Below are 25,574 nucleotides of genomic sequence, written 5' to 3' on the forward strand. Positions count from 1 at the left end.
GACACAGAAATATCCAGTGTGCCTGAATGTAACTCACCTTGAGCAACTACTGAAAAAGTTGTGAGCAAAATATAAATAAACTAGTAAAAATGGCTCGTTTCTGGCGCCTATGAAACGGGCACTAGCGGGCATGGGACTCCCTTTTCCTCCCCTTACGGTACCTGTTCAGTCGGGGCAGGAAAGAAAGAGCCCCCTCTTTCCTGCCCGTAGCGGTGGTGGTAGCTTGCATCGTGTGGGAGTCCGGCTCTCGGCGTTTCAAAATGGCCGCCGAGAGTTGAAGTCTCGGCAGCCATTTTTAAACGCCGAGAGCCGGACTCCCACACGATGCAGCAAGGAAGCCACCGCTACGGAGGAAAGAGGGGGCTCTTTCTTTCCTGGCCCGACCGAACAGGTACCTCTAGACCACCAGGGAGACACGCGTAAGGGGAGGGGAGGTGACGGGGGGAGGGAGGTTGGTGAGGTTAAGCGTGTGCTACTGTGGGCGGGGCGGTAAGTTGTAAGGGGCGGGGCTATGTGGTGAAAGAGGCCGGGTTCATCTGCTCGTCGGCAGTGGCTGGGATTTGTTGGAAGGGGAGGAGTAGGGAAACTACTTCTCGCCATGCGTTAATTTGTTTTGGTGTTCCGCCCTCGATGTCATCACGTGTGAAGATGGCGGGGCATGAAGATGTTGTGTGGCTTCACCACCATGAAACCACGAACTGGTGTGTGAGTGACTTTAGTGACGTCGGTGTCCTCAGAATGTTGAGGCTGCGTTTTATTATAGTAGATATATAGGTTGCCTTCTACAATAATGATTTATTGGGTTTCCTGAAGGCTGTAAAAACTTATCTAATTTTGGAAGACTGTTAGAGCGTACGTTGAGGAACTGTACTGAACTGCTTTCTGTCAAATGAAATTAATGTTTGACTGTTTTTACTCAGTTAAGTATCATTTTGTTTTATTATGAATGCAATTTCTGTAAACCATTCTGGGTGTTGTCAGGAGGTCGGGCAAGAAATTGAGTAAATAAATATTAAATACATGTAGTGCTGGTCAAGTCGAATCTTGTGAAGGGTGACGCTGCAGAAGAGGGGAGGGAGAAGAGGAGAGATGGTATCTGCTTGGAGGAGGGGACCATGATACATGCTAAGGCCAGTTTAATGGAAGGGAGGAAAGTAATGTGTAGTTTTATATGCTATGCCTGTATGATTGTGGTGTTTGCTATATGGTATATCTAACGGTCAAATTCATTCCTAGATTGCACAGTTTTAGAATTTGAACCTGGTAAAAAATATTGGCCACAGGAAAAATTGATACTTCAGAGATTATAATTTATTTTTACCAGTAGGTCAAGATGCTTTCATATAAAAGTGTTATTCAAATATCAGTGCCTCTGATGCTACCTTTATTCAGTTTACGGCAACAGTAACAGAAAAGGTAAATTTCTTTGCTTACGCAAACATATACCTTATCAAACAGATTTTTTTTTCAAAAGCACAGAGTGAGGAAAAAGTCAGTTTTAAAGGTCTGTAATCTCTCTTGTATTCAGGGCTCTAAGCAAAATGTAAGACTATGATTTATGTTTTTTTCTCACAAAATATCTCCTCTCCCTGTGGAATTTCTGCAACAGCTAGCTCAGAGAGTAGACTCACTAAGGATTGCAGTAGTTTAGCAAGCAGCAAACAGTTGGTATTGTGGCATTTATGAGAAGAACAGTATTGAGTCTTCTGTGGTAACGAAGCAAACATGGCAGTGGACATGCTGGATCACTGGATAATCAGCTTGGAAGCTGTAGCACAGGGCACAGGATGGCAAATTATTAGGGCTACATTTTGATGAAAATTTTTAATTGCAATTGATCATGCAATTAAACATCATTTAATTGCATGATCAATTGCAATTAAATTCCTCTGTCCTGCCCCCAGATCCAAAATCTATCCTTCTTTCTTCCTTCCTTCTCTCTCCTCTTCCATCTTTCTCTCTTTCATTCTTGGAGTCCAACATCTCTATATCTCTTCTCTCCTTTCCTTCCTCGCTCCCATTGTCCATCATCTCTCCCTTCCCACCTCCACCCCCCATATTCATTCTTTCTTTCTCTCTTCCTTTACCTCCCTCCTGTTGCCCAGTATCTTTCCATCCCTCCCCTCAAACTCTGGGTCCAACATTGAGTTCACCCTCCCTTCCTCCAGTAATTCTTCTGGTGTGCAGTCTGGTAACTCCCTCCTCCCCCTGCCGGGGGTGGGGGGTGGAGGAAAGAGTTACCAGACCCCCCACCTTAAAAGTGGATGGATCCAAGGGAAAGCTTCAGAATAGGCTGCAGGCAGTGTATGTGCATTGCTGCCTCTGCTGGGGACCAATAGAAGAACACTTTTAAGGTAGATTCAAGGGGGGGGAATTTAAAGTGTTGAATCATGGCTATGAAGAGAGATGCTGGATTGTACAGAGGACGAGAGATAGGGAGTGGAGGAGACGGGAGACGCTGTAGTGAGATTAATTTTATCAACCGTGATTAATCTTTTAATTGTGACCGATAAATAGCATGCTAATCTCAGCATTAACTGCGATTAACATGTAGTTCTACAGATTATCTGTCCCTATATCACTGATGATCAGAGCAGCAGGATAGTGCTCTTGAGGGGCTCCTATGAAGGTTTATTGCGGATTAGGAATTGGTTATTGGACAGAAAACAAAGGGTAGGGTTAAATGGCCATTTTTCTCAATGGAGGAAGGTGAATAGTGGAGTGCTGCAGGGATCAGTACTGATCTGGAAATTGGATAAGTGAGGTGTAGAAAGGATTAGTGAAACCCAGAAAGCTAATGTTATATACATTGTTATTCAAATAGGATACTAGAAAATTCAGACAAGCTTACCCAGTTATCTCATTATTATTTTGTATTTAGATTGTAAGCTCTTTTGAACAGGGACTGTCTTTTCTTCATGTTCAATTGTGAAGCGCTGCGTACGACTGGTAGCGCTGTAGAAATGATTTGTAGTAGTAGTATTTATAGACCACTGTTCCGATTTTTAGCTCAAGGTGGTTTACATTTTTCCGTGTATAATAAGTCTTTTCCAGAAAGATGTTAAAATTGAAGTGGGTATCTGAGACAACGGGAGATAAAGCAACTTGTTCACAGTTACAAGGTACGTCAGTGGAGAAGAAAGATTTGAAACTTTACCTCCCTGTTACTCAGCCCAGCACTGTAGCCTCTAGAGTCCTAGATTACTTAGAGGGTTGTGACTAGTCAAGTTGTTCTTCCCTGTCTGAGGTTTGGACCATAAATTATGTAACATTTCTTAAAACTGAGTATTTAACAGTAATACTATTTCTTGTTACTTTTCTCATGTGGAAGCCGTTGAGTAGCATGCGCAGTCATTTATGTCGCTGCAAAGGTATCTCCAGGCGGCTTTCTCAAATGCTGTGCCTGTGAAGATTATGCAGGTCTTGTTTTGTTGAAAAGATTCCATATAAATGCAAAATTTTATTTTAACAAGTGCAGTAAAGCACAATCTTGACTGTGGGGGGGGGGGGGGGGGGGGGGAGGAAGAAAAGAGTGACTATAATAAAACTAGAACGGGGGGGGGGGGGGGGGGTACTTGAGCTTCAATGAATAATACAAAGAATGGTAAAAAGGAGGGCTGGAAATCCTTTTGTCAGGTTGCTAATGGGATGCTTGACCTAGCTGCTGCATCTTTAGGGATGATGAGAGATGCAGAATGTACTGTTGCCTAGCAACTCATTTGCCAGCTTTCCGAGCAGCTCATGTGCCTTAAGAGCTAATGATTTGTTATGTGCGCTTTTCCAGCTGTTCAAAAGCTGCAAAAGTCCTAATGATAATTCACCATTTTCAAGTACTTGCACAGGGTTGCATAGAGAAGTGCTGCCTATAAGGCACAGGATGAAGGGTTAGTTATTTAGCTCCATGTCAAAAAGTAGGGTTATTCTGCATTTTTTCTTCTCTGTGAGTGGGTTTTAAAAGCATTGTTAAACCAATACTTGCTCAATCAAAATTGAACTGTTCCACAAATATTAGATAAAACTAAAAATCAAAAACAAATGGTGGAAACCATACTTACTACTACTACTACTACTACTTATCATTTCTAAAGTGCTACTAGACGTACGCAGCACTGAACATGAAGAGACAGTCCCTGCTCGACAGAGCTTAGAATCTAATTAGGGCAGACAAACAGGACAAACAAGAGATAAGGGAATGTTAAAGTGAGGATGATAAAATAAGGGTTCTGAACAAGTGAATAAGGGTTAGGAGTTAAAAGCAGCATCAAAACGGTGGGCTTTTAGCTTAGATTTGAAGACGGCCAGAGATGGAGCTTGACGTACCGGCTCAGGAAATCTATTCCAGGCATATGGTGCAGCAAGATAAAAGGAACGGAGTCTGGAGTTAGCGGTGGAGGAGAAGGGTGCAGATAAGAGAGATTTACCCAGTGAACGGAGTTCCCGGGAAAGAATATAGGGAGAGATGAGAGTGGAGAGGTACTGATGAGCTGCAGAGTGAATGCACTTATACGTCAATAAGAGGAGTTTGAACTGTATGCGGAAATAGATAGGAAGCCAGTGAAGTGACTTGTGGAGAGGGCTAATATGAGCATAATGACCCTGGTGGAATATTAGTCATGCAGCAGAATTTTGAACAGATTGAAGAGGAGAGAGATGGCTAAGTGGGAGATCTGTGAGAAGCAAGTTGCAATAGTCTAAGCGAGAGGTGATAGGAGTGTGGATGAGGGTTCTGGTAGTGTGCTCAGAAAGAAAAGGGCGAATTTTGGTGATATTATAGAGAAAGAAACGACAGGTTTTAGCAGTCTGTTGAATATGTGCAGAGAAAGAGAGGGAGGAGTCAAAGATGACCCCAAGATTACAGCTGATGAGACAGGAAGGATGAGAGTGTTATCCACAGAAATAGAGAATGGGGGAGGAGGAGAGGTTGGTTTATGGGGAAAGACATGAAGCTCAGTCTTGGTCATGTTTAGTTTCTGATGGTGCTGAGACATCCAGACAGCAATGTCAGACAGGCAGGCTGATACTTTGGCCTGGATTTCGGCTGAGATTTCTGGTGAGGAGATGTAGATCTGGGAATCATCAGCATAAAGATGATACTGAAAACCATGAGATGAGATCAGAGTACAAAGGGAAGAAGTATAGCTGGAGAAAAGAAGAGGTCCCAGGGCAGATCCCTGAGGTACACCAACTGACAGTGGGATAGAAGTAGAGGAGGGTCCACTAGAGTATACACTAAAGGTACGCTGGGAGAGATAAAAAGAAAACCAGGAAAGAACACAGCGCTGAAATCCAAGTGAGGACAGCGTATCAAGGAGTAGGTTGTGATCAACAGTGTCAAAAGCAGCAGATAGAGAAGGATGAGGATAGAATAGAGACCTTTGGATCTGGCCAGGAACAGATCAATGGAGATAAATCAAGTGTCACTCAGTATTGTGCTTCAAAAAATTTTAAGTTTCTGGATTTTCAGTTGTTTATTAAAAGGAGGAAAAAACCTCAGCAGTCAAATATGACCCGCTTCAATTTCACAAGCCAGGCTCCTCCTATACATTTATATTGATCAAGATTAAAAGATTTAAATTAAAATAATTTTGGAGGTTTTTAGCCAATGATTGGTTTTAGTAAGAAGGAGCCTGGCATATGACTGCTGAGGCTTTTTCCTCCTTTTAAATAAACAATTGAAAATCCAGAAAATTTAAACATTTTTGAAGCACAATACTGTCACCTGTGACGTCGGTGGCCGTGACCCCTCTCAGACTCACCTTATTTCCTGTGGTCAGCTTCTGAGCTGGCTTTTGTCTGTTTTTTGTGAGTTAGTTCTGTCTCTGTCTCTGTGTGCTGGCTGTATTAGATTGTTGGTGTGCTGTCACCCGTTCCAGTTTTCAGCTCAGTCCAGTCCGGATCTTCCAGGCTGCCCGACCCTTAGTTGCCTGGTGATTGTTGCATCTGAGTCTCAGCTGCCTGCTGGGCTTATTAGCCATTTGGAACCTTTCTACCTTGGCCTTTGCATTGCGTCTAAGGCCCTGGTATGTTGGTGCTTGTTGCACTTCTGCTAGTCCGGTTGTTTGCCTGAGATTCTTGCCTGTTTCTAGTTAGTCTGGGTTTAGTTTAGGTTTTACTTGCTTTCCTTTCCTGGTTTCTTGTTTGTAATTCTGTGTTTAGTTTCTGTTTGTGTTCTGGCTTTGGGGCTGCTTGCAGCTCTTAGTTCTGTGTCTTGTTAGTCAGTGTTTGTTCCCTGTTTAGTGGCTGTTCTACAGCTTTCTGTTCTGCCCTTTAGCTTTCCCTTCCTTGCCCAGTCTCCTGCCTTGCTGCCCATGTTCCTCCCTTTCCCCTCTGACCCTCAGTCCCTGTGCTGCCTTGCTGTTACCCAGTCCTGCCCTGTCCAGCAAGTCCTGCCAGCCACCTGAAGCCCAGAGCTCAGCTCTGGGTGAAAAGTGGCCAAGTGCAGGTGAAGCCTAACTGCTTGCCTGAGATTTGCCTAGTCTCCGGTGTGGGGTGGTTTTGCCTGCCACTGCCGCTCCTCGGCAGTGGCCCAAGAGCTCACAACCCGGTTTCCTGCTTTGAAAACGTGACATCACCTGATTTATCCATGCATTGGGTGTATGTATGGTTTCCACCATTTAGTTTTGATTTTTAGTTTAACCAATACTTGCACATAATAAAAATGTTTTTGTTGACAACTGAATATATATATATATATATATACACACACACACACACTGCAATCCGCTTAAGTGCAAGGGTCTGGGACCAAAGAAATGCATGCACTTAACCGTTGTGACCCAAAGAAGCTTCACATCTGATGAACATATGTACAGTACTGTTTATTATTATATGTACAGTATACAGTCTCCGTTAACTGACATTAGGCTTACTTGAAGTAATCAGTTATAGTCCTCTGTACACTAATTGGTCTGTGAGTTCCATAGACTAGGTCTGCCAGACGGTAAAAACTGTCATAGCACTGACATCCAGTGGCCTCCAGATAGGCCTGCACGGTGTTGAGACTCTCCAGCGCTGTTGCAAAAGTGACAGTTGGAGGTTGTTGAATTTCATCAGCTGTGCCTCGCTGCTCATTTCATCCTCTGTTTCATCATCAGCTGTTGTTGCCTGCGTGTAGGCGCATATCTCCACATCAGTGCTGTCGTCAGCTGTTTGTAGATAGTAATCAACAGCTACGTAGCGATGAAACTCCTCTTCAGTAACACCGGCTGGGATCTCAATAACCTGTTCATCTGACACGTTTGCAACAGCTGCATCTGTTTCGTCCCTCTCCACATCTTTAACAAAGCTTGCCCACTTGTAGCAGTTCACAATGGTTGCCTGTGTAACATGATTCCAGGCTTCTTTCTGCATATGTAGGGAATCCAACAGTGATAGATTATGAGCCAGTTCAACAGCACGTTTATCCTTGCCACTCTGGTCATCCATAACGCTCATCAGACGACGTAGCACAAGAGCCTGATATTGTTGTTTGAAATTGGCTATTATGCCCTGATCTATAGGTTGGATCAGAGAGGTAGTGTTTGGTGGCAGGAAGACCACCTTGACGTTAGACAGCTTGACATCATCCATGTGTGCAGCACAGTTATCACAAAGCAACAAAATCTGACACTTTTGTGCCCACATTCTACTTCTTTAGCCACTGCTTCCAAATTTCCCCAGTCATCCATGAATTTGCGTTAGCCTCGTATGACACAGGAAGTCGCTTAACTTTCTTGAAGCAACGGGGCTGTTTGCTCTTTCCAATGATGAGTGGTTCCAACTCTCACTCCCATCCATATTGCAGCTAAGGAGGATCGTCAGTCGATCCTTCGACGTTTTACTTCCAGCAGTTTCGGCATGTTTGAATGCAAGAGTTCCATCAGGAATCGCTCGCCAGTAGAGACCGTTTTTGTCAGCATTGAAAATGTCACGAGGTGCAAACTCGTTCAAGATGGTAGGAAGAGCTGAAACAACCCAATTTTCAGCACCAAAGTCATCAGCGTCTTGTTTCTCACCATACTGTTTCTCGAGAAAACCACTGAAGAAGAGCATCTTCTACTCCTCAGCTTTTCCCGCCCGTTTTTGTTTCCGTTGTGGATTTGTATTGTTTTGCCAGTCTTCCAGAAGCTGGTCTTTCTGCTTCAAGACATGTGAAATGTGACTGGGATTGACACCATATTCTTTAGCAATAGATGATTGACTTTGTTTATTTTCTAATTTTTTAAGAACTTCTATTTGTTCAGCCAGTGTTAAAGTCTTAACATTTCCGCTACAACGACGACGACCCCAATGTACACTCTAACAACATTCTTTCGCTTATTCTGCCTGTGGCAGCTAAAGGGGCGGTAAATTTGAAATCTCGTTGGTTGTCACGTGCCAATCGGCTTCCATATTCCGTGCTCGAGCTTATGCGGAGTCTTCCCTGTAGAGGAACGGTCTTAAACCATGCATGTAAGCAAATCTTGCACTTTTTTCAGTTGTGCGCTAAACCGGTTTGTCCCCATAGAAATTGATGGCTCCAAAAATGGGACCGAAGTACGGCATGCAGTTAAACAGAGCCTGCGCTTATCCAAAGTGCACTTACATATATATATATATATATATATATAGTCAGTTCTACTGTTTGGACCGATGAGGAAGCATATGATTACAATCGCTATTGGACTAAGATCCTGATGATTTGAGAAATACCTTCTGAAGGTCCTTTAAATCTTCTAAAGGTGAATTCAAGAGCTAGTAGTTGGGCTTACCTTATTAGTGAACATTTGAGAATTGTTGCCCCCTACATAATTATCTATTGTTCGTTTTTGTTGCCAACTATTTTATTTTGAGCATAGCGTTCACAACTGCGGGCAGACAAATTATGGAGCTGGACAGAATGCATCTAAACAACCTAAGAGAAATTCTGGTGGGCGCACTGAAGGATCTGTTTAATAGATCCTTGACCACAAGGGTTGTCCCAGGGCACTGGAGAAGGATAAATATTGCCCTTCATTAAAAAAGGTAATAAATACAGAGGAAACATGAATTGAGGTTGGAGGGGGGAAGACTCAGGAGTAATGTCAGGAAGTTTCACGGAAAGGGTGGTAGATACGTGGAATGCCCTCCCGCGAGAGGTGGTGGAGATGAAAATGGAATTCAAATATGTGTGGGCAGAACCAGTGGTGGGAGGCGGGGCTAGTGCTGGGCAGACTTCTATAGTCTGTGCCCTGAAAATGGCAGATGTAAATCAAGGTCAGGTATACACATAAAGTAGCACATATGAGTTTATATTGGTGGGCAGACTGGATGGACCGTACAGGTCTTTCTCTGCCGTCATCTACTATAAACACAAAGGAATCCTGTTTAGAAGGAATGGATCTGTGGAATCTTAGCAGAGATTGGGTGGCGATGCCGGTAATTGGAGAGTCAAACCAATGCTGGGCGGACTTCTACGATCTGCGCCCTGATTAGATATGGATGGGCTGGAGTGTAAATTTTAAGGGGCTTCGACGTTACCTTCAGAACTTTTAGTACAGGAACAGTGCTTTACGGACTTTTATGGTCTGGGCTTTGAGAAAGGCAGGGACAAATCAAACTCGGGTATACCTGTCTCTTAAATTCCTCTTCACTACAAATAACGTAACCCCAAAATTGACTTAATGGGAGGCTTGCTTTAAGACGATATGGATGAAAATTATGAAACTTTAAATGATTATTAAAATCTACTTCTTTCCTATATAATGTCATAATAAACTTTCTATCTGATTTGATAATTTTCAAATCTAAGAAGTTAATAGCCTTCCAATCGTAATGCGCTTCAGACTTCAAATTCAGATCTAATTGATTAATGCAGGATATGAATTTCAATAGTTCTTCTGTATCATTCTAATCCAGGAAATACATTTCAATAGTTCTTCTTCTGTATCATTCTATAAGAAAAATATCTCATCCTAAAATCATTTCCAAACTGAAATCTTCTAAAAATATATACAGTACCTCATAGCAACTCCTCCTCAAATATGGCCATATGTAATGTTGCCACAGATGGTGCCGCTCCAGTAACCACTCCATAGGTTTGTAAATAATATTGTCCTTCAAACCAAAAGTAATTATGATTAATCACCAAATTGGCCATTTCCATTAAAGCTTCAGTAGAGATCCAGGTTGGTGCTACTCTGATTCAGCATGACTTCTATCATATCTAAAGCTGCTTGTTGTGGTATGGTAGTATGAAGAGCTGAAACATCCAAGGTAACCATAAAGCTGTTTTCCTGTACTTCTCAAACCCCTTGAAGTACTTGTAACATATGAGTAGTGTCTTGTACATACAATTTTATCTCTTGTACTTTTGGTTTTAAAAAGCGATCCAACAATATCAATAATGGTTCCAACACAGACTTTCTTGTCGAGACAATTGGTCAACCCGGAGGATGGTCAGTACTCTTATGCACCTTGGGAATAAAATAAATGTAATGAGTTTGAGGATGTGGTTACATCAAAAAACAGTTTTTTGGGTAAATATTCCCTTCTCAAAACACTGTTGAACTAAAGCTTTTATCTGATCCTTAAGATATAACTTGGGATCGCCATCTAATTTTGTTATAATACTTTTCCTGAGACAACTGAATCTCTGCTTCATTTAAATATTGAGACTTGGTTTGAACAACTGCTGCTCCTCCTTAATCAGCTCTGGATATATTATCATTTTTGATTATGCAGTGGCTGTAATGCATGCCTCTGATCCATAGTAAGGTTACTCTGTTTATATGAAGAGGATACAGATTTTTAATACTCTTGTAAATCTTTCTCCACTATATCCTTGAATACTGCTATCATAGGTTCCATTGGGCCCATGGGGACACTATCTTGATTTGGAATACACTAATGATATAGCAGCAGGAGAAGGATCTGTTGTATGAAAACTTTTTAATTTGAGCTTATGTATAAATCTATATTTATTCATTTGTTACATTTGTACCCCACATTTTCCCACCTATTTGCAGGCTCAATGTGGCTGTTGCCAATTCGGTTGGTAACAGATACAAAGTTATGTTGTGGTCAGATGAGGTAGGTGTGGTACAGGCATCAAGGGGTCGAAAGAAGTGAAGATTATAAATTGTCCAGTACGATCATTAGTTCTGCTGTGTTGCTGGGTGCTAGGAATTTTTTGTTGGATCAGTGAGATAGGCCTTTTTGAAGAGATGAGTTTTGAGAGATTTCCTGAAGTTTAAGTGGTCGTGGATTGCTCTTACAGCAATTGGGAGCCTGTTCCATAGTTGTGTGCTTATATAGGAGAAGCTGGATGCGTAAGATGTTTTGTATTTTAGTCCTTTACAGTTTGGATAGTGCAGGTTTAGGTATGATCTTGATGATCTGGTTTTGTTTCTGGTTGGTAGATCTATTAGGTCTATCAAGTATCCTGGTACTACGCCTTAGATGATTTTGAGGCATATTTTCAAAGCACGTAGCCTTCCAAAGTTCCATAGGTTTCTATGGAACTTTGGATGGCTAAGTGCTTTGAAAATATGCCTCTTTGTGTACCAAGGTGCAGATTTTGAAGATGGTTCTATATAGCCTACTTTGTTCTGAAAAGGATTGTAGTATGTACTGGGTACCAATCCTAAACCGAGATTTAAAACTTCATTCTGTTACTGTGTCAGATCTTGCTGTGTAATATTCACTACTGCTGTAGTGTTACTTTCTTCCTTGTGCTTGGTTGAGTACCTCCACCGTCCTTGCTTGTTGTTTTTCTGCTTCTGATTTGACTCCTTCCTCGACTGTCTCTGAAGGAAAAAGAATTCTATCCCTGATCAGGTTTAGTGGAAATATCCTCTATTGAACTTCCTTCAGAATCACCAACAAATCCTCAGATTCCTGTCTTTGTAAGATTTTATATACTTTGTCTTTATTCAACCAAGTGTACACCTTATCATACTGATAATCATGTTCATCTCTCCTGAGTTTTTTTCTATTTTAGATTGTCACAGTGTCTCTAAATTTTGTATTGCTTATTGCAACTCACCCTGTGATTTGGTAAACTCTTGTTCTGTATTTTGTTGTTTCAATAATACTTCAGACTCCTTAAGGAGCAGATTGCTTGGTAATATATATTTGGAAATTCATATAAAAATGAGCTTTATTTCTAAATATATATATATTCTCTCTCTCTGGGATTGAAAGCACAGTCAAATCAAAGTAATCAACCATGTTCTTAATCATAATTGTTGTTCTCACTTAGTAAGATAGCTATACTGATACTCCATGATAGCTGTTGAGAGTAATTGCAGATTGTCATTGAACAGCTGAAAGTGAGCCTCCTAACATGATAATTTCTTTGTAACTTTTATACTTTAAATTTCAAATCCATAGGGTTGTCAGAATTGTCCATTGCTTAGTTTATTATACTTTATCGTACACTTTTGTTTACCCTAGCCATTATGCATAGTTTTTATAGATAAATTGCATAATCACATTGAAGTTTTAAGGATTACATAATATTTATGTACTTAATGTATATGCTTTTTTTTTTTTTTTTTTTTTTGCAGGTACCAAATCTTGTCCCAGTTTTGATGTTCAAATTAGGGCGTCCACTGGAACCCATGTTATACCGTGACATTCTATATACTTTGCCTACTCTGGGTACACACAAGGTCAGTTAGAGCTAAAGTTATTTAATGAGAGACATGCTATACACACTATTTATTCATTCATTCATTCATGATATTTATGTAGACTCAAGTTCAGTGTGGCTTACAAACAAACAATAAAGTGAATAATATACGATAATATACAGAATATAACAAATTACAATAAGTTCAAGAAGTAAATTAATACATGTGCAGTAAGTAACCAGGTATTTAGACTATCTCAAGGACAAACAAATAATTAAGGGTGGATAGGTGACAGCATAATTAGGCAGGACTAGATGGGAAGCGAGATTAAGAAAAGGGTGTGGGTAAAATACAAGTAGAGGTCTTTGTATTCAGAATTGCCAGACTGAAGAAATGTGTTTTTAGAAGACTTCTAAAAGTTAGATAATCATCTAGTTTCCAGACCTCAGGAATAAAGTTTGGGTCTCAATTGTTAATGATCTTCATGTAAACACAACAACCAAAAATATAACTCATGCATTTTGGTCTGGTTAGGGCAAAGCTGCTTATGTAGGAGTTATGGAAATGTGTGTGTGTTTGTATATTTGAATATTTATTTATTAGAAAGATTTAAATACTACCTTTACAAATTTACATCTGTTCAGGTCAGCACAGTTTAAAAATAGATGCAATATTAAAAAAACAAACAAACAAAAACTATGAGGTACCAGAATTTGGAACTTACTGGTTTTCTTGAAGACTCGCAAGTATTAAGAGCTACATTTTTAGTGACTTTCTTCTGAGAAGGATACAATCAGGCTCAATGTGGCTTACAATACATCATGGATAGTGGAAATAAGAAGTGAATATACATTTAGTGTTACAGAAGGTTATTGGGTTACATGGTAATGGTATACCTGATAGTGATGTAACAGAATACATTATAAGACATTACTGGATATAAGTGGAGAATAATTACGTGTATTGATCTTTGTGGTATATCTTGTCAAAGAGATGGGTCTTCAGTAGTTTGCGGAAGCTGGTCAGTTTATAAATCGCTTTTAGGTTGCGTGGTAATGCATTCCAGAACTGCGTGCTCATGTAGGAAAAGGTAGATGCGTGCATTAATTTGTATCTTAGACCTTTACAGTTGGGAAAGTGAAGATTAAGGAATGTGCGAGAAGATTTATTTGCATTCCTGGGTGGTAGGTCTATTAGGTATGACATGTAGTCTGGGGCATCACCATGGATGATTTTGTGAACTAGGGTACATACTTTGAACGTGATGCGTTCTTTTAGTGGGAGCCAGTGTAGTTTCTCTCGTAGGGGTTTAGCACTTTCATATTTAGATTTTCCGAATATGAGTCTGGCTGCTGTGTTTTGGGCTGTTTTGGAGTTTTTTAAGTATTTGCTCTTTGCAGCCAGCGTAGAGTGAGTTGCAATAGTCCAGGTGACTGAGTACCAGTGATTGTACCAGATTCCGGAAGACGGTCCTTGGGAAAAATGGTCTTACTCTTTTCAGTTTCCACATTGATTGGAACATCTTTTTGGTTACGTTCTTAGCGTGATTCTCAAGTGTTAGGTGTCGATCGATGGTTACGCCAAGAATTTTCAGGGTTTCTGAAATTGGTAGATTTAGATTTGGTGTGTTGATGGTGTTAAATTTGTTCGTATTGTGTTGCGAAGTAAGTATTAGGCATTGGGTTTTTTCTATTCTGAGTTTCAACTGAAATGCATCTGCCCAGGAATGCATGATATGTAAACTTTGGTTGATGTCATTGGAAATTTCTTTTAGATCTTGTTTGAATAGGATGAAGATCATTACATCATCAGCATATATGTATGGGTTGAGGTTTTGGTTCGATAGTAGTCTGGCCAAGGGTATTATCATTAGGTTGAATATGGTCGGTGAGAGGGGGGATCCCTGTGGAACTCCGCATTCAGGTGTCCATGTGGCTGATGTAATCGAATTTGATGTCACTTGATATGAGCGTGTAGTTAGGAACCCTTTAAACCACTTGAGAACGTTGCCTCCGATACCGAAGTAATCAAGGATGTGTAATAGAATTCCATGATCAACCATTTCGAAGGTGCTTGACATGTCAAATTGTAGAAGTAGTATGTTCTTGCCGGTTGCTATCATTTGTTTGAATTTGGTCATGAGCGTGACTAGTACGGTTTCAGTACTGTGATTAGAGCGAAATCCTGACTGGGAGTCGTGTAGTATTGAGAACTTGTTTAGATAGTCTGTGAGTTGTTTGGTCACCATTCCTTCCGTGATTTTGGTAATTAAGGGAATGGATGCTACTGGTCTATAGTTAGTTAATTCACTAGCATTTTTCTTTGCATCTTCTGCAACTTAAACTTGAAAGAATGAATATATCTTATTGAAATCTAGAGTCCAACCTATTGATGCTACTTCATTTTTAAAAGTTCTCTTGCAAGTGTTGGATTATCTTGCATGAGTCAAATTACCTTTTTGTGGATCCTAGCCAACTAGAAATTTTTTTTTCTTGATCATCAGAAGTAGTATTCCTACAAAGTGAGTAGGGAGGTCTATTAGGGTATTCACTGTTTCATATGGGAGATGACATTCTCTTTACTTTTAATAGTTATTTTTCTTTTCTTTTTTCTCCTCATGATGTGGGCTAGAGAACTTGTATGATGAGCTATATTGCCGGTATGTTTTTGTTTATATATTCTTTTACAGAGATGGGTAGTAACGAAGATCTTGTAGTTCATTACAGTAGTTAAGTACAATTGGTAGTACTTTTACTTGTAATGAGTTAAAAAAAATTTTTGCCATAGTTTTTACTTGTAACTCGTTAAAAGTAAGCTGTACTTTTGTACTTAGTGACGAAGTACAAGTTTTTAAAGTATTTAAAAAAACAAAACAAAAAAGTGTTTTCCGTACCTCTTGCAGCTGATTGGGCCCAAACTTCTGGTCCCAAAAACAGCTGAGCTACGACCAGAAGTTCTGACCTAATCAGCTGCAAGCCAGCATCTGACATCACCATAACATCCACTATTCCCTCTCTTCCCTGAGGTGTCCTGCTACGGCCGGCTTTGCCCCCAGTCCCCCCACCCCCTCAACTAGCAACTCTCACTCACTCCTCCCTCCCTGTGTTGTAAGGAGGAAACCCTCCCTCCTGGACCCACCGTAGGCCCCTCCCCAGGCCTACCTTACAGCTCTGGTGGTCCAGTGGTGAGTTGGGGCAGGAGCCACCCTCCTATCCTCCTGCCCATGCGGTCTCGCAAGATGCCGCAGGAACATGCTGCAGCCATGCACATTCAGTGCCAGGGGATGTACGGCTCCTGGCAGTGAATATCTGGGTATGTCCACTGACCTCTAAGTTAACTGATGTTCAGACTGGTGCCCAGTTAACTTGGCCAAAGAGAATTCACGTGCGTGGAGAACTCAAGAAATCCCATGGACAATCTCAAACAAAGAGGAAAGTGGGAATGAAAACCAGGATTTCCAAAGACAGGACCACAGAAGTACTCAAGTGAAGCAGTATTTTTTGAAAATCAAAATGACTCAACACAATGTTGTGTTCCGGCCAGAAGGCCTGCATCAGGAGTCTATGAATTAAAATAAAAATAAATATAAAATTAGACAAAAACAACATGTAACCTATAGACATAAGAAATTGAACAATGATATACAGTGTAAGTGTATATATTATACGCTGTATAGTAAAAACATATATGCAGCACAAAGATATATAAGTACATAAGTAATGCCATACTGGGAAAAGACCAAAGGTCCATCGAGCCCAGCATCCTGTCTCCGACAGCGGCCAATCCAGGTCAAGGGCACCTGGCAAGCTACCCAAACGTACAAACATTTTATACATGTTATTCCCGAAATTGTGGATTTTTCCCAAGTCCATTTAGTAGCGGTCTATGGACTTGTCCTTTAGGAAACCGTCCAACCCCTTTTTAAACTCTGCCAAGCTAACCACCTTCACTACGTTCTCCGGCAACGAATTCTAGAGTTTAATTACGCGTTGGGTAAAGAAATATTTTATCCTATTTGTTTTTAATTTACTACACTGTAGTTTCATCGCATGCCGCCTAGTCCTAGTATTTTTGGAAAGCGTGAACAGACGCTTCACATCCACCTGTTCCACTCCACTCATTATTTTATATACCTCTATCATGTTTCCCCTCAGCCGTCTCTTCTCCAAGCTGAAAAGCCCTAGCCTCCTTAGCCTTTCTTCATAGGGAAGTCGTCCCATCCCTGCTATCATTTTAGTCGCCCTTCGTTGCACCTTTTCCAATTCTTCTATATCTTTCTTGAGATGTGGCGACCAGAATTGAACACAATACTCAAGGTACGGTCGCACCATGGAGTGATACAATGGCATTATAACATCCTCACTCCTATTCTCCATACCTTTCCTAATAATACCCAACATTCTATTCACTTTCCTAGCCGCAGCAGCACACTGAGCAGAAGGTTTCAGTGTATTATCAACGACGACCTCCAGATCCCTTTCTTGGTCCGTAACTCCTAATGTGGAACCTTGCATGACATAGCTATAATTCAGGTTCTTGTTTCCCCACATGCATCACCTTGCACTTGTTCACATTAAACGTCATCTGCCATTTAGCCGCCCAGTCTCCCAGTCTCATAAGGTCCTTCTGTAATTTTTCACAATCCTGTTGCGAGTTAACGACTTTGAATAACTTTGTGTCATCAGCAAATTTAATTACCTTGCTGGTTACTCCCATCTCTCAATCATTTATAAATATATTAAAAAGCAGCGGTCCTTGCACAAATCCCTGAGGAACCCCACTAGCTACCCTTCTACATTGTGAATACTGCCAATTTAACCCCACTCTCTGTTTCCTATCCTTCAACCAGTTTTTAATCCACAATAGGACATTTCCTCCTATCACATGACCCTCCAATTTCCTCTGTAGCCTTTCATGAGGTACCTTATCAAATGCCATTTGAAAATCCAGATACACAATATCAACTGGCTCCCCTTTGTTCACATGTTTGTTACTCCTTCAAAGAATTGAAGTAAATTGGTCAGGCAAGATTTCCCCACACTAAAGCTGTGCTGACTTGGTCTCAGTAATCCATGTCCTTGGATGTGCTCTGTAATTTTGTTTTTAATAATAGCCTCTACCATTTTCCCCGGCACTGATGTCAGACTCACCGGTCTATAATTTCCCAGATCTCCCCTGGAACCTTTTTTAAAAATCGGAGTTACATTGGCCACCCTCCAATCTTCCGGTACCATGCCCGATTTTAAGGATAAATTGCATATCACTAACAGTAGCTCCGCATGCTCATTTTTCAGTTCTATCAGTACTCTAGGATGTATACCATCCGGTCCAGGAGATTTGCTACTCTTCAGTTTGCTGAACTGTTCCATCACGTCCTCCAGGTTTACTGTGAATTCAGTAAACTCGTCCGCTTGAAATACCATTTCCGACACCGGTATCCCACCCAAATCTTCCTCGGTGAAGACTGAAGCAAAGAATTCATTCAATCTGTCCGCTACGTTTTTGTCATCCTTGATCGCCCCTTTTACCCCTCGGTCGTCCAGCTGCCGAACCAATTCTGTTGCCGGCTTCCTGCTTTTAATATACCGAAAAAAATTTTTTACTATGCTTTTTTGCCTCTAATGCTATCTTTTTCTTGTACTCCCTCTTGGCCTTCTTTATCTGTGCCTTGCATTTGCTTTGACACTCCTTATGTTGCTTCTTATTTTCTGATGGTTTCTTCTTCCATTTCCTGAAGGCGTTTCTTTTAGCCCTAATAGCTTCCTTCACGTCACTTTTCAACCAATCTGGCTGTCTTTTGGACTTCTGTCTTTCTTTTGTAATTCGCAGAATATGTTTGGCCTGGGCCTCTAGGATGGTACTTTTGAACAGCATCCACGATTGTTGTACAGTTTTTACCCTCTCTGTTGCCCTTCTAAGTTTTTTTTTTTTTTTTTTTTTTTTTTTTTTTAACTGTCCTTCTCATTCTATCATAGTCTCCTTTTTTAAAGTTAAACGCTAACGTATTTGACTTCCTATGTATAGTTACTTCAAGGTTGATATCAAAACTGATCATATTATGATCACTGTTATCAAGCAGCCCCAGTACCATAACATCCTTCACTAGATCATGCGCTCCACTAAGGACCAAGTCCAGAATTTTTCATTCTCTGGTTGGCTCCTGCACCAGCTGCTCCATAAAGCTGTCCTTGATTTCATCAAGGAATTGTACCTCTCTAGTGTGTCCCGATGTTACATTTACCCAGTCTATATGTTTCAATAATTTTTATTAGAGAGATCACAATAAACATATCTAAACAGTGCTTAACTTCCTCTCTGTCTTGTAATATAGTCAACATATCTTCACTAGCAAGCACATTGGTGATATCTATGAATCCACTTATCTCTCCAGTAACTTTTTACATTTTCATCCCTTTCCCTCCCTCCTCCCCCTCTCCCCCCTTCCCCCCTTCCCCCCCTACCTGTTGCTGTCACAGTCTCTTATTTCGCAGAACCCATATTCTAAATACTCTAGAGCAGTAGTCACATGTTCATTATTTGCCCCTTGGCTTGAGCTGTCAGCGTAAGCCAAAATGGGGTCCAACAGGCCCAGAATGTCCGAACAAGGGGGGGGTCGTTGAGTTCTCAATCTTGTTCTCTCAGTGCGCAACAAATGAATCATCTGCCCTCTCCACTGAGCCACTGTAGGGCCCTCCTCCGACAGCCATGCCCTCAAGATTGTTTTCTTGGCCACCATCACTGTGCGCAGTAGAAATGCTCAGCGTCCCCTAACTGGGGGGCCCCGAAAACCGCAGGTGCCCGAAAAGGAGCTTTGCATGTAAAATCCAGTTCGAGAACCAAATAGTCCTTATCTGTCCACTCACGGCTTTCCAAAATTTTTTAATGCACGGGCAGCCCCAAAACATATGTAACAGAGTTGCTCCTTCCGCTGCGCATTTGGGGCATGCTCCGTCCGGTGAAGCCCCCATATGGAACGCCCTCCGGGGTAGTATGTATGCTCTCAGCACAAACTTAAATTGTAATTCCCAATAGTTTGCTTGATCTGTATTCCTATGATATCCCAAGAGGTGTTCCCGGATCATTGTGGCAGTTATTTTTAACCCCAATTCTGTACTCCATAGGTTGGATAGTCTCTCAAAGTCTGGTTCTTTTGCCATGTCCTTTAAGTGTCTATGATGGTATGTTAGCGGCACTTTGTGTTGTGCTCCCAGCGAGAGTGCCAAGCCCAGCTCCTCCTGCGCATCCTCCGCCAGAGCTTCCTGGGAGAGGCTCACTATGTAATGTTGTAGCTGGTAATAGTGGAACCAGTCCGCTGGGTTCAACTTGAACCGGTCCCGGAGGCTTTCCCAGGATTTGACTGTTCCGTTTCCATCTATCGCCTGGAGAACATATTCCAACCCCTTACCTTCCCATCGCTTGAACACCTCATACAGTTGTCCCGGTTGAAAATCCAGGTTGCCGCATATTGGGAGGAATGGGGTGGTCCTAGGTGAGAAACGATGGTGCCGGCATAGCCAGCGCCAGGTTTCCTGCGCTGCTGGCAATAGTTGTGCTGGGACTAACAGGCTGGTCTCCGCTTTGTTTTTCTTGTGTAGTAAGTAGCTAATGTGCCTCTGTTCCGTCTCCTGCAGTTCAAGGTGGGAAGGAGTGAAATATTGTGCGCGCCTCAGCCAATCGTTTAGGTGTCTCATCCCACTTGCTATAGTCATATAGCGCAAGTTCAGGAGCCCTAAGCCCCCGTATTCCATATGCAGGTAAAGTGTGGACAGCGCCACTCTAGGTCTTTTCTTTGCCCACAGAAATGTCTGTAAAGACTTGTTAAGCCTCTTTTCATCAGCCTTAGACAGATACAGTGGCAGGGTCTGGAACACATATAGCCACTTCGGTATGATCACCATGTTGTACAGAGCTATTCTCCCCATAAGTGATAAGGGGAGTCCCTGCCACAGTTGTAAGCTTATTCTCGTGTCATTCAAAAGCTTTCGCACATTCCAGCCATACACTTGTGGGAGTTCCCGGGGTATAGTGACTCCCAAGTATTTTATAGTCTCTTCTTCCCACTCTATAGGGAGTGGTAATCTACTTTTTATGTTGTCCCCAGACACTATCTCTAAGGCTCTAGATTTCTGGATGTTCAATGTGTAACCTGACAGGGCCCCATATTCCTGGATCAGCTTCAAAGCCCTAAGTACAGAGTGTTCTGGTTCCTGGGCCACCACCAGCAAATCATCTGCAAACGCGAGGGCCTTGACCATACCTCCCTCCAGGTCCACCCCACTTACCCCCTCATCTCCCCGCAAAGCTCTGAGCAAAGGCTCCATTGCCAAAACAAATAGGAGGGGCGAGAGAGGGCAGCCCTGCCTCGTCCCCTGTCGAATGTGGAAGTGACCTCCCCGCACTCCATTCACTATCACAGCTGCCCGGGGGGAGTTGTATAAGGCCTCTACGGCAGCCCCGTACCATCCCTGAATTCCGATGTAATCTAGCAGCCCAAACAAATAACCCCAATCCACCTTATCAAATGCCTTTTCTGCATCCAAGCTAAGGATCAGTGCGGATCTCTGTTCCCTCTGACATTTCGCCATAGCCAACAGGAGGCGCCTCACGTTACTGCCTGCTTGCCTGTTCTTGACGAAGCTCACCTGCTCCTCACCAAAGAGCTCCGGCAGTAATTATCCTAAGTGTGTAGCCAGTATCCGGGCCAAGATCTTTATATCGACGTTAATCAATGAGATGGGCCGGTATGAGCCCGGGTGTATCTTATCTTTCCCGGGTTTCGGCAACGTGATCAGGGCTTCATTCGCATGTATGGGGAACTTTTTGTCTTCTATGGCTTGTTCTAAATAGTTCCCCAGTGCCCTTAGCCCCTCCCTTGGTAGGGATTTATAGTATTCTCCCATAAAGCCATCTGGCCCTGGGGCTGAGCTAAGAGCCAATGCTTTTATCGTCTCCTGTAATTCTTCCCCTGTAAGTGGTTGATTCAGCATGTCTATCTGTGGTTGCTGAAGCTTAGAGAGTCCCACCTGGTCTAAGTAACTGGCCAAGTTGCTCATGTCCCTTGTAGATGTTCCCTTGTAAAGCGCACTAAAATAATTGTGAAAGATCTGCTCTATGTCCTCGCTTTTTGTTTTTATCACCCCTTGGGCATCCTGCAGTGTCGTGATCACCCTGTCAGGGCCTTCTGATTTTATCAATCTCGCTAAGAGTGTGCCTGACTTATTGCCAAATCTTTGCATTCGGCATTTGAAGTACATTAGGGACCTCATAGTTTGACCATGAATTAATGAATTCAGGGTCACCTCGGCTGCCAGATATTGTTCCTTATTAGCTACTGTAGGAGATTTTATATATTTCCATTTGGCTTTCTGGAGTTGAAACTCCTAAGTTTAGAATCGCCTTAGCATCTCTCTTTTTCCTCCTTTGCACATAAGCTATTATATCTCCCCGTATAAGCGCTTTGGAGGCCATCCAATAAAGGCCGGGGTTGTCCACATGCTGTTTGTTAAACCTCTCATAGTCTTCCCATTTATCATTTAAATATCTTGTAAATTCTTTGTCTCCATATAAGTAACCCGGGTACCTCCAACCCCCTGTATATTGGTAGTGCTCTGGGGCCTCCAGCTCAGTCCACACAATCGCGTGATCTGATATCTCTGTAGGCCCTATGCCTGCTCCACATACCCATGAAAAGGCCTGTCTATCTATTAGTATATAATCTATTCTGGAGCTTGTGCCGTGCGCCCTAGATAAGTGTGTATAGTCTTTGGTTTCTGGGTGTAGGGCCCTCCAGGTGTCCACTAAATTTAGGGTGCGCATGAATGTGGGAACTGCTTTTTGTTTGCTACCCCCTTGAGGGGCTTCCCTGGGGTTTGTAGTATCAGCCTCGGGATCTGCAATTAAATTGAAGTCCCCACAAACCAGCAACTTCAACGAAGCATGGGGAGCGCGCAGTGTTTTATAATGGACTGAAAAAAGGATGGCGTATATTCATTCGGGCCATACAACGAGACCACCAAAAATTCTCTGTGTTGAAGCCAGAGGTGTATTATCACATATCTCCCTAGCAGATCTGCCTTAAGCAATTTGGCTTTGGCTGCTAACCCTTTCCGTATTAATATTGCTACGCCCCGCTTTCTTCCCTCCGCCGAGGCCGAAAACACCTGCCCCACCCACAGTCTTTGTAATTTACGATGTTCAGCCTCCGTCAGTCTAGTCTTCTGGAGGCAAGCCACATCCGCTTTATGTCTTTTTAGGGCCTGTAATATTTTTGTCCTCTTAACTGGTGTTGCTATGCCCCCTACATTCCAGGATACCACTCGGGTTGTTTTTGTCATCTACGCTTATTATATTTAGTGTGGTTTGCTTTGGCTTTAAGAATGTTAGGTGGGGTTCAGGCGCCCAGCCTCACCCTCCCCCAAGTCTGAGTTTGCTCTGCTCGTGTGTCTTTGCGACTTACACCAAAATATAAAGGGCCTGCGAATCCATGGCTGTAACATTTTCCCTTCCCTATAACCTCCCCCCTCACCTTACATCTCCCCCTTTTGTCCCCCATCCTCCCTCCTAGTCTTATTCCCTCCCTATCCTCCCTTTACCTTAAGTTCCCCCTTCCTCCTCTATTCCTTTGGGATACCCTAGTTGCCCTACTGTCGTAGTAGGTTGAGGCCGTGTGATTGCGGGCACCCCCTCTCATAGCCTAGCCTGTCTTCCTTCCGTTCCATAACCCTCTATGTGGTTCCCTTCCATTCCTCTCTTGTGCTCTTACCCCCCTCCTACATTCATCCCAAATGATCCCCAAGTGTGACAGTCACCCTTCACTTACATTCCTCCCTTATCTTCCACTCCACCCCCATATAACTCAACTGTAACTTCAAAAACATACATACTTCTTTGATTATATCAGTTCTGTGCCATATGACCAGACTCCGCTTCTATTCCAGGCGGTTAAGCTTTTCCGCCAGATCTTGTGCCTTCAGTTTGGAGGTGGCCACACTCTTCAGGTGCCCTTTTCCCTGTCCGAAGGATCTCCAGTTTCTAATAGTTCCTGAGCTTCCTCCGGGGTCTGGAAGGTTTTCCACCCTCCCTCCTTTAGGACTTTCAGATGGGCCAGGTACAAAAGCATGAATCTTTGATTTTTCTTAGCCAGGTGGTGGCAAATGGGGCCAAAAGCTCTCCTGCGTTCCTGCAATGCAGCTGAGTAGTCTTGGAATATTTTGACTCCCGCGCCATCATAGGCCAAGGTGTCCCATTTTGCCCTCGCACCTCTCAAAATTTCCTCTTTGTGGAGGAAATTATGGACTTTTATTATGACTGCTCGGGGCCTATTTCCAGCCGCTGCCCTTCTTTCTAGCCTGTGTGCCCTCCAAGCACAGGGAGCCAAAACTATCTGAGAGTGCAAATTCCGTCTTCAGCCAACTCTCCAACTGCGACAATAGCAAACGATGTGGCAGTGTCTCTGGGATACCGATCAGGCGCAGATTCGATCTCCGGGAACGGTTCTCCATCTCGTCCAGGTGTTGCGCTTGCGTTTTCACTGTTCGTTGTAGTTCTTTTATCACCTTGTCCTTACTTGTTTCGGAGTCCTCCAGCTCGGACACCCGGACTTCCAACTCCCCCGTCGGTCGCGTTGTGTCTCCAAGCGAAGACTCCACCGCCGCCAGCTGTTCTAATACTTTATTTAGTTGAGGTGCCAGCGCGGTCTTAACTGCCTCCACCAACTGCTGTAATTGTTTCGGGTGGAACTGCGGAGTTGGGTCGGATGCCGGTCCAGGCGCCATCTTGTTTTCCTCGGGTCCACGCTGCTTCTCTACGCTCTTTTTGGCGAGCCTGCTCGGCGTCGCCCTCATTTCTCGGGTCACAAATGGGTCTGTAACGTCCCTCTGTTCTTTAGTATTCAGCAGGGTTGTTTTCACCAGGGTATTGCGGTCGTTTTTATCGCTCACAGAGGGGGTAGCCTCGGAGAGAAGGAAGACACGACTTCCTCCCTCAAACTATCACGTGACCTTCGCTTACCCAGTCTATATTTGGATAATTGAAGTCACCCATTATTATTGCATTGCCCATTTTGTTTGCGTCTCTGATTTCTTTTGTCATTTCTGCATCTACCTGCTCATCCTGGCGAGGCGGACGGTAGTGCACTCCTATCACCGTTCTTTTCCCTTTTATACATGGAATTTCAACCTGCAATGATTCAAAGGTGTGATTTGTGTGTCCTGCTGAATTTGTAATCTATCTGAGTCAAGGCTCTCGTTAATATACAATGCTACCCCTCCACCTGTCCGATCCAGCCTATCAGTACGATATACTTTGTACCCCGGTATGACAGTGTCCCATTGGTTATCCTCCTTCCACCAGGTCTCAGTAATGCATATTATGTCCAATTTTTCATTTAGTGCAATATATTCCAATTCTCCCATCATATTTTTTAGACTCCTAGCATTTGCATATAGACATTTCAGAGTATGTTTGTTGTTCCTATTTGCATGATGCTTAGTGCTTGACACTATTGATTTGCCATCTTTTGTCTGATCTTTAGTTGTATTTAAAGGCACCTGGCCTACCACGGTCTCTTGTGTAACCTCACTATCCAGAAACCCTATCTTCCCTGTTTGTGAGGTATCCTTGCAAGATATCTTATCCCCAACAGTGTGCTGTTGTACGACTGTCGACCTTTCCCCCATATCTAGTTTAAAAGCAGCTCTATCTCTTTTTTGAATGCTGACGCCAGCAGCCTGGTCCCACCCTGGTTAAGATGGAGCCCATTGTTTCGGAATAGGCTCCCCTTTCTCCAGAATGTTGCCCAGTTCCTAACAAATCTAAAACCCTCCTCCCTGCATCATCATCTCATCCACGTATTGAGACTCTGGAGCACTGCCTGCCTCTTGGGGCCTGCGCGTGGAACAGGTAGTATTTCAGAAAATGCCACCCTAGAGGATCTGGATTTGAGCTTTCTTCCTAAAAGCCTAAATTTGGCTTCCAGAACCTCTCTCCCATATTTTCATATGT

The 25,574-nt window shown here is 42.7% G+C and overlaps 1 protein-coding gene across 1 annotated transcript in view; it reads left to right on the forward strand.

Moving 5' to 3' along the window:
- Nucleotides 1-25,574, forward strand: part of FOCAD (focadhesin) — a 438,419-nt gene that overhangs the window by 112,088 nt on the left and 300,757 nt on the right. Inside the window, 1 exon segment of the mRNA XM_030194211.1 lies at nucleotides 12,507-12,611. Within this exon segment, the coding sequence (XP_030050071.1) occupies nucleotides 12,507-12,611 (105 nt within the window).

The sequence above is a fragment of the Microcaecilia unicolor genome, chromosome 2 (assembly GCF_901765095.1).
Source record: "Microcaecilia unicolor chromosome 2, aMicUni1.1, whole genome shotgun sequence".
NCBI classification, from domain to species: Eukaryota; Metazoa; Chordata; class Amphibia; order Gymnophiona; family Siphonopidae; genus Microcaecilia; species Microcaecilia unicolor.